The sequence below is a fragment of the Montipora capricornis genome, chromosome 4, assembly GCF_036669925.1.
Source record: "Montipora capricornis isolate CH-2021 chromosome 4, ASM3666992v2, whole genome shotgun sequence".
In the NCBI taxonomy this organism is placed as follows: domain Eukaryota; kingdom Metazoa; phylum Cnidaria; class Anthozoa; order Scleractinia; family Acroporidae; genus Montipora; species Montipora capricornis.
The window spans coordinates 12,377,544-12,387,543 of NC_090886.1; the positions used below are offsets into that span (position 1 = coordinate 12,377,544).

Consider the following 10,000-nt stretch of genomic DNA (forward strand, 5'->3'; position numbering starts at 1 on the left):
AGTTTATTGAATTTAATTGCAGCGGAAACATTGCTTATTCCGGTGAATATAGTCTCGTTTGAGAAAGCCATGTACCAAGATGCTTTTTGACCGTCGAATTTCGCACAAATTTGGCACTGACTGTAATCAATCTAAAAAAGGTTAACTTTTAAAATTTGGTCAAAATTCCAGTTTTGGTATATTGTACCGTTAACAGCGCTAAAGGGTGAATGAATTACTCTAGCTGTGCCATGTTGTTTTGATTTTCAAGTTACTCGTTCGTTATTTCAAAAAGAGCGATTCAAACAAGCGACATTTTGGAGTCGTTTTCACTCGCTCGCAAGGCCCCATACCGAAAAAGTCGCCGTCCAGGTAAAGCAATTATCGAAACAAAGTAAAACATTTTTCTAAAAATGGTTTTGGTAGTCCTTTATTGCGACAAAGTTTGGCAATTTTCGATTTTTTTATCTTGCACGGTCTTAGGTGAAAATTGCTGAGAGGCGCTCTTAAATGTTCCTTACAAGGAAGTGAAACTCAAACTAAGCAACGATATTATAAAAAACATACTGTAACTGACACAATGGTAAAATTTTAAAAGTGTAATGCTAAACCGACATGATCAACATGTTTGTTGAGTTTGGCCGGTTTCATCTGCTCAATATGGAAGCTCTCTTTGATTTTGAGTTAATAGGAAGAGGTAGCATTTTCAATAAATTTTAAGCAAGAAACATCGCAATTATCCTGACAATGTTTAGACAAACTAAGATGCTTGAAAATATGATAATTTTTATCCCAGAAAAGGTGCTCATTTACACGTGTGTAGAAATGCCTGTTATGCCTGTTATTTTCCTTGCCAAATTTTTTAACCTTCTCTTGCACAAAGTTCAATTTCCACTACGGAAGACCAAATATTTTCTTGGTCAATTTATGACAGCTGATGACATGCATCACAGGTCAACTTGCCGGTTTTCAAAATGCAGGGGTTTGTCTGCAAGCGTTTCCTTCTTGTCTCGCCCCATTTTTCGTAACTCTAAAAATTTTGATTTCATGTGGTGTTATCCACTGCCAAGTCTTTCCGTAAAACATTATCTAGTGGGAAATAACTTTCTAACACAAAACATTTATGCCTACGCAAACACCGTGGATCGAGATCAAGTGAATGTAAACCAAAAAATATCAAAATACATCACTTACTTTATTGATGTGTAGGGAAAGAATAGAGGGTAGTATAGTTCGGTAAGACGGCCAAAACGTTTTACGAGTTTATTAGAGTCGGGAACGAACAAATAAACAAAGCCACAATAAGCCAATGGATTAAACATAGTAAATTGATATTATTTACAAGCTGAACAATAAAAACTATGGTAAATAGCTGATCGATAAATGAAGAAACATGCTTGCGAACTAAAAGGCAAAGAAATTACCAACAAAACGAGTATGACTCCAAATTGCAAACAAACTAAACAATGTTATAATCCCAGAACTATTATATGAAGCATGGATTTGAAAATAGCAAGAGCTTCAAATTACATATTGCACAATAATCCCACAATAGTACATTGAAACAAATAATTGTGAAATAATGGTAACAAACCGATCATTTGGAATCAAATGCAATTAAAAGGATACAAAGCGGTAGACAAAAATACAGCAATTACTCATTGGAAAACAGCAAACATATTCAAGGCGCAAATCACATGCTGTGCCAGACTAAAGGTCAACATAGATAAATAAACCTAGACAATAGCAAATGAAATTTTGCAACTGATCTCTGCTAAGAACTAAAATCAAGAACAGAAAGCTATATGTAGACTATGTAGTAACTAAACTAAAGGCTAGGCATAAATAAAGAAATAGGAAAATACTGATAACATACCAAATGTAATTGATAACTACACACCTCAAAAGACTTGGAAAATGACTTGTCTTGAAGACTGACACTCTTCAGATAAATTAACTGAACCAGCCGAACTTACTGAGTAAATGGTAGCCAATTTATAATGGATTTCAGGAAAATAGAAAAATAACTGAAAACCAAATAAGGCTAGGGGGTAAATCTACTACCCACTAATACAGGATTTACCTAAGGGAAGAAGTAGTTTACCAATCCTAGACAACAGGAATTAGGTAAGAGAAATGTGTGGGGATAACACAACTACACAAGCAAAAATATGAGGAAATTGAGTAATTATGGGTAAACAAGCAAATAATAGTAATTAGGATAATGAAAAGAAGTTGAAAATAATTGGAATAAAAATAAACACAAAATGAACACAAGTGACCTACAATCTTGGACAGAATAAAATGGAACAGCAAACCCCCATCCCCCCAAACCAAGGATGAAGCCGCGCAAAAGCCAAAACGCGCCATTTTCCCATCCTTGCTTTGAGGCAGAGGGGGGTTTCAAGTTTCCCATCTATTTTGTCCAAGATTGTATGGAAGTTCAATCAAACTACAGACAAATAACTTATTACAGGTACACCCAGCAAGCTAATATCACTTAATACCTTGCAATGTTCCTTTTTAAAACCTTTTGAGCAGGAATAATGAATCTGGCTGCAAAAAAATATTGAAGGGATAAATAATACTGGTGGATCATTTGGGTGCATCATTCGCAACTAATCATGAGTGACCGTGAGCACTTCAGAAAATAAACTTAAATAAGGAATTCTGACAAAAAGTAACGCAAAATTCATCAGAACTGGTTTATCACAAATAAATTACTTGTTTGTGTTATTAAGAAATGAGTAACAGTGAGCAACTTACCAAAATGGATGCTAATCGACGTGAGGTCCTCGACAACAAGAAATGACTCTGCAAAATTTGATGATTTAATGTGGTTATCCATGCATTATCGAATCTTGTGGGAAAACTTTTAACTTTCATAACAAAATTCCCTCATGCCTAGTATACATTAAAATGTAGAACTGGAGCGGAAAGCTGAAAAGTTCTCAAGAGTACTAACAAATGGAGCAGCAAGGAGAATTCATTTCATACTCGAGCAAACTGCGCAACTGATCAGTGAAGCAGTCCAATTTGAACACTGATCGAAGTGAGATGACTGTTCCATTGCTCCGAAAAACTCAAGTAATGGTTTCGTTCGGCGAGGTTCAAAGTTGTAATGAGAACGGGTACATTATACGAGGCTCCGGTCTTGCTTAGCTTTAAGTAAGACTTTAAAGCGAGTAGACATTAAGGGTTTGTTATGGCTAAAACTGATTGAATGCATTCTTCATCGTCATTTGCTTTGTGACACCCTCAATTTTGAATCTAAGCGGATTCAAAAACTAAAAACCCTCTCTGTTCAGGAACAATTCAAGATACATCATTTACGCGCCATTTTCCCATCCTTGCTTTGGGGCGGAGGGGGGTTTCAAATTTCCCATCTATTTTGTCCAAGATTGTATGGAAGTTCAATCAAACTACAGACAAATAACTTATTACAGGTACACCCAGCAAGCTAATATCACTTAATACCTTGCAATGTTCCTTTTTAAAACCTTTTGAGCAGGAATAATGAATCTGGCTGCAAAAAATATTTAAGGGATAAATAATACTGGTGGATCATTTGGGTGCGTCATTCGCAACTAATCATGAGTGACCGTGAGCACTTCAGAAAATAAACTTAAATAAGGAATTCTGACAAAAAGTAACGCAAAATTCATCAGAACTGGTTTATCACAAATAAATTACTTGTTTGTGTTATTAAGAAATGAGTAACAGTGAGCAACTTACCAAAATGGATGCTAATCGATGTGAGGTCCTCGACAACAAGAAATGACTCTGCAAAATATCATGATTTAATGTGGTTATCCATGCATTATCGAATCTTGTAGGAAAACTTTTAACTTTCATAACAAAATTCCCTTATGCCTAGTAAACATTAAAAATGTAGAACTGGAGTGGAAAGCTGAAAAGTTCTCAAGAGTACTAACAAATGGAGCAGCAAGGAGAATTCATTTCATACTCGAGCAAACTGCCCAACTGATCAGTGAAGCAGTCCAACTTGAACACTGATCGAAGTGAGATGACTGTTCCATTGCTCCGAAAAACTCAAGTAATGGTTTCGTTCGGCGAGGTTCAAAGTTGTAATGAGAACGGGTACATTATACGAGGCTCCGGTCTTGCTTAGCTTTAAGTAAGACTTAAAAGGGAGTAGACATTAAGGGTTTGTTATGGCTAAAACTGATTGAATGCATTCTTCATCGTCATTTGCTTTGTGACACCCTCAATTTTGAATCTAAGCGGATTCAAAAACTAAAAACCCTCTCTGTTCAGGAACAATTCAAGATACATCATTTACTTACTTACTTTCTCGATGTGCAAGAAAAGAATGGAGGGCAATATATACATTGTAGTTCGATCACACAAAAAACAAATACACCGTGACCCCTCAAGCTAATTGTTACTTATTACCTTGCAACGACAGACAAATATCTGATTACACCCAGCAAGCTAATATTACTAAATACCGGCCATGCAATGGTCCTCTTTAAAACCTTGTGAGCAGGAATAATGAATCCCGCTGAACAAAAAATTAGGGGATAAATAATACTGGTGGATCATCTGGGTGCGTCATTCGCACCTGATCATGAGTGACGGTGATCATGATCACTTTATAAAATAAACATATCATGCAGGAATTCTGACATAGTCACTAACTTGATCCAAACCGATCATGAGTAAAGAGAAAACAACAAAAAGTAACGCAAAATTTATCATAACTGGTTTATCACACATAAATTATTACTTGTTCGTGTTATTAAGAAATGAGTAACAGTGAGCAACTTACCAAAATGGGTGCTAATCGACGTGAGGTCCTCGACAACAAGAAATAACTCTGAAAAATTTGATGATTTAAGGTGGTTATCCATTTTAACTTTCATAAAACAAATGATTTATGCCCAATATGCAAAGAGAGTGGAACTGGAGCGGAAAGCTGAAAAGTTCTCAAGAGAACGGATCGAGGTGAGATGACTGTTCATGATTGCTCGGAACAACTAAAAAGAAAAACATGGTTTCGCTCGGCGAGGTTCAAAGTTGTAATGAGAACGCATACATTATACGAGGCTCTGGTCTTCAGTTAGCTTTCTGTAAGACTTAGTAGCGAGTAGACATAAAGAGTTTGTCATGGCTACAACTGATTGAATGCTTTCTCAATCGTCATTTTGCTTTATGGCACCCCGCAAGTTTGAATCTAAGCGGATTCAAAAACTAAAACCTTCTCTGTTCAGGTATAATTCAAGATACGTATCATTTACTTACTTTCTCTGAATGGTGGGCAGTTTATGGTTCCATCACACAAGAAACAAATAATTTATTACACCCTCAAGGTAATGTTACTTATTACCTTGATGATGTTCATCGAGTCGTTACAAATAAATTAATGGGTAAGCAACATTGGTTAATTGTTTGCGTGCGTGGCGCGTGCGTGCGTTCGTGGCAACCAGCCAAGATTCTGAATGATCGTGATCACTCAGAAAATAAACAGTTAAGTTATGCATAAAAGGAATGTATTACATTACTTGTTCTTGCTATTAAACAATGCGAAACAGTAAAGACTTGGCTGATGAGACATATTATGTGATCACAATGTACAACTAATTAAAGAACAGAAAGCAGTATAGTTCAATCAAACAAGAAACAAATAATCAATTAGGAGTGTCTCATTACCTGGAAACGTCCTCGTTGGAATGTGTGGAGCAGGAACAAGGAATCTGGTTACAAATAAATTAATGCATGGATAAGCAATATCGGTGGATTGTTTGCGTGCGGGCGTCAGTTACAACTGAATAACCGTGACCGCTACGAAATAAATGTAAAAACAATACCGACATACACGCATGATGGAAATGTGTCATGGGCCCGAGGGAAGCACTTGATACAACACAAGTTGCGTTGACAACGGGGAACCGGGTTAGGACAACTTTAAAATCAGAGTCCTGGGCAGGAATCAAACCTACGACCACAGGCAGACAACCCTAAGGATGCGAGAGCGCGTGACGTAACGTTATTTTGAGACAGTCAACTAATCGAGGAAAATGTTCCATAAAAACTTCAAATCGCGATGTTTCTTTCGAAAACTCATTTTATGGACAGCTAGATAAATAAAGTTGACTCAGCTACTATTTTCTACGTTGTCTTGGATGATTTGATGGTTTTTTGGGACCCTTCGATTTCCTCTTCAGATCACACGCGTCGTCAAATACGATATAAGTAGTCTATTTGCAACGAGGTTATGCGCATGCCTTAGGCATGCATCAAATGGGATTCCTAACGGACCAATCAGACAAAAGTCTCCATTGCTAATCATATTTTGAAAAGCAATGAAGACTTTTGTCTGATTGGTCCGTTAGGAATTCCATTTGATGCATGCGCATAATCTCGTTGCAAGCAAGATGGCTGCCAGAGAGGAAGGGAACAAGTCATGGAACTTTCTCGGCAAAGGAAAAGAATCGATCGCTAGTTCTTTTTTTTCTGGGAGATTCTAACTTTTAGCTGGTAGCCGCGTTTGCAAAGGCGGGAAATGATGAGGGGTTGCAAAACTTTTTTCCACCATGCGAAGGACTTTTTAGTGTAAGAAGCTTGCGTGCAAGTGATGTACAACTATAAAATTGGCTGTCGTGTTTGCGGCAAAAACACGTTGTTTCGCCTTTCGTAAAAACAAACGAAAAACTTCTGTGTAGAGGCCGCTATTGTGCTGAAAAAACTAAGAAAACGCGCAGTCGACGAAGCGAATCAGGACAGCGGGTCAGGTTGGTTTGAGCCATTAATTTTCTTGTTGTCAGTTTCATAAATATTTTGAGAGTACGTTTACAAGTATGACAGAAATTTTGTTATTTGTTTATGTTCGGCAGGAAATGAAAGCTCTCAAAATGCAGTTAGAACTTTTTACAACTGCAACAGCAACAATCGGTAAGCTTAAGCTATATGTAAGTTACTTAAGTTTGTGACTGGAAAGTATACATCCAGATACAGTAAAAACCCGCGTGTAAGAACCTACATTTTTCCAACTTTGGCAAAACAAGTTCTTATATTTGGGAGTAGTTATTGGCAATTTAGGCTAAAGTAGGTTCTTCATTAGGTTCTTAAATTTTCAGTAGAAACCATTCCTGTACAAGCAGAAAAAATAGGTTTGGTCCTTTATGATACAGCATTTATTTATAACTGTCTTGTCATGAGCCTTGAGCAAGACTAACTAAAAAATTATATACACTATAAACAAAGTATCTTTTCAGAAATATTTGCATACAAAATAAAATACTAAATGGAATAAGTAAAAAATGCAAAAAAAAAGTCCTTTTGCCTTAATTTTGTGGTTACATTCATTTTATGATGGAATCATCATAATTGATCATACTGCTACAGCATATGAAATGAAACAAACAAACAAACAAAATAAATGCACCTCTTAGTGTTCAAAGAACTACAGTTTCCTTATTAAAACTGTGCGTGCATACTTTCCATGAAGTATTCTCTATTTCTCAAAGTCACAAAAGTTATACTTCTTAGTTTAAAATGCTTATAAAAATATCCCATAACTCACATTTAAGAACCTGATAAATTTTGCTTGGCTAAACAGGTTCTTATATTTTGGGGTATAAAAATGGGAAATTTCTGCCAGCAGGTTCTTAAAACACTAGGTTCTTACATGCGGGTTTTTACTTACCCTGCGAACGCAGACGTATTTCCGGCGGTAGTTTCTCTCCCCCGAGAGAAACGACCGCCGGAAATACGTCTGCGTTCGCAGGCGAAGGTTGTGATTGCCCAATCAAGCAGTAGTGTCTGTCCAGTTTCAATACTGAAAAGATTACTTAAGCATGCTAGATATTAACCCCCACTCTAACGAATTTATCTTTAGAAGTCTAGTCCAAACTAAATCGTTTCATGAGCTAATTCCAAAATGATAAACCGATTTCGTACACAACGTAGTGTAGTAGAGCTGAAATATGTAAAAGCCGGCCTTTGCATGAATATGAATTAGCTGGAAATGAAATATTTCTGAGGCATGAGAGCAGTGGGGACTGGGCCTGTTCAGTGCATCATGGGACACGATGACAGCCATACAAGAGAGTTTTGTCACATGGGAGATCATTCTTGGCCAACGCCAATACTACGAACGTTTTTTATTTCTTATTTCCTTTTTTCTTTTTCCTTTTTCTACCACAGTTTAAATAGTAGTTCACGCTTTCGTTTCAATTTTGTCTTAGCAGCGTGGCCTTCGTGGGATTGGCATTCAGAGCTTAAGTCATGGATCCTACCCAGGTTTCCTTCCTTATTTTCCCCCAACAGGGTTTTTTCCGGCAGGTCTTTCCTGGCCTTCGTTCTGCAGGCAGTAGCTGTTTCTGTAAACTGCAGCTGCTTAGCTCTGTAATTTTTAGGTAGGGTTAGGGTTAGTTATCGAAGTTATCCTAGCTGTAGTGTAATCACGTGTGATTACGGCTGTACGGCGCTCGGCCGAAACTGCCCAAACAAACCTAATGGTTTTCTATTCATGTTTTGCACTGCATAGTGGACCTGAAATCTAGTAAATCATTAAAGTTCGCCCGGCAATCGCTTTGGAAGCAAAGCAGATGGGTAGAGAAAGAAATAATCTGTTTTTTTTTGTTTGGTCTATCGATTTATTTCTTTTTCTGAAAGGTTTTTACAATTTGTGGTTTTTGTAGTCAATCCTAGGGTTTACAAATGGTTTCTAAACAAAGTCAAAATCCAATAGGTGTCAACACAAACAAAGGGAACATCGCAGCACACGCAAGATTCGAGCGACTAACGCTAATAACATCAGAGACAAACAGTTCCAGCTACATAACTCTTAAGTGGCAAGCAGCTTGGTGGGATAATCTGCTAGCCATGCGAATTTCGCATTTAAGTCTAAGCACCCATTTCAAATAGCGCTGATAAACAGTTATTAAGTCTAAGTACCCATTTTAAAATGGTTAGCTTTCAATAACTGTGTGACTCGAATGTTGACTCGCATGGCTCGCCACTGTGTTGGCTCGCAAATTGTCCTCACTCACATTCAACAACCACATAACGAAGTCTCAAACTGTGGGGCTAAAAGAACATCGTTAGCAACAGAATAGAGACATTTAGAAACTGAAAAGAAATACCGAAATGCTCGAAAATAAGAAAACTTTGCTGTGATCGAAAATTATTAATTGACGAGATGCCAACACACTAGACGTCATTGTTAATGAAATGGTATATAATAACGAATTGTAATCAAACAAGTTAATGCACTTAGTCCAACGGCGCGTAAGCGACTGGACCTACTAGGGAGGTTTAAATGAGGTACAAGATATGTAGGTATACGATGGCCTTTTTTAAATTGATATATTTATTTATTAATAAGATGCAAAAACTGAGTATCAGGTTTGTGCCAATCAGGGTCAAAAAAATGTCTATTTTCAAATCGGGTTTAATTTGCGGGAAAGTAAACAATATATGACTAAATCGACTCACTCAATGATTAAGATTATTTGTGTATAGACCAATTCGGCTAACTCAATGTTGTACCCAATTCAAATCTCTAGGGGTTAAGATGCTTTGTGTATTGCATTTGCATGATAATGTAGCATTCACATTTAAATGATATGGTAATACTTGGAACAATAGGGGCATTATTACTGTAAGGAATGATGTTATTTATGTCGTCGACTTTTACCTCCTCGGGTCAATAGATGCATTCAGCCAGAAAAATGAGCCAATCATAGATATGCAATCTTTGGGACTGGCGCTCTTAGCTGTACCTTCACGGACTAAACTTGGATTATCAAGATTTTTCTGGCACGTTGTATGCTGCTTAAGTTTTTTTGTAGAGGGCTTTATTCTCCCTAAACGTTTGGCATGGCTCCACCTCGGGTATTGATTCTTGGCCACTCCTTTATCCGCCGTTTAAAGGACTTTATTGCCTCTCATCCCGACCTTAATGCCAATGTTCTCATTGCCGAAGCCTGCGAAATTAAATGGCATGGTGTTGGCGGTAGAACTATTGCAAAGGCACGTGCCTTTAATTTACCAA

General features: G+C 37.2%; 1 protein-coding gene and 1 long non-coding RNA gene across 5 annotated transcripts in view; one reads left to right on the forward strand and one right to left on the reverse strand.

The window, feature by feature from the left end:
- The window catches only part of LOC138045549 (uncharacterized), a 15,447-nt gene extending 11,676 nt beyond the window's left edge, over positions 1-3,771 (reverse strand). The window contains exons 1-5 of one of the 2 annotated variants that reach the window (XR_011131610.1): positions 3,715-3,771; positions 3,457-3,505; positions 2,746-2,793; positions 2,487-2,535; positions 29-1,715 (exon numbers count right to left, since the gene is read on the reverse strand). This is a non-coding gene — a long non-coding RNA (uncharacterized lncRNA). Of the gene's footprint in view, positions 1-28; positions 1,716-2,486; positions 2,536-2,745; positions 2,794-3,456; positions 3,506-3,714 lie in introns of those variants that run through there. The other variant, XR_011131611.1, reaches the window with a different exon arrangement.
- LOC138045548 (lysozyme C-like) overlaps positions 1-10,000 on the forward strand; it is a 91,353-nt gene that overhangs the window by 8,580 nt on the left and 72,773 nt on the right. Inside the window, exon 1 of one of the 3 annotated variants that reach the window (XM_068892091.1) lies at positions 4,685-4,947. The exons of the other annotated variants lie outside the window; for them this stretch is intronic. Coding sequence (XP_068748192.1) covers positions 4,873-4,947 — 75 coding nt within the window. The 5' untranslated portion in view covers positions 4,685-4,872. Of the gene's footprint in view, positions 1-4,684; positions 4,948-10,000 lie in introns of those variants that run through there. 3 annotated transcript variants of the gene reach the window in all.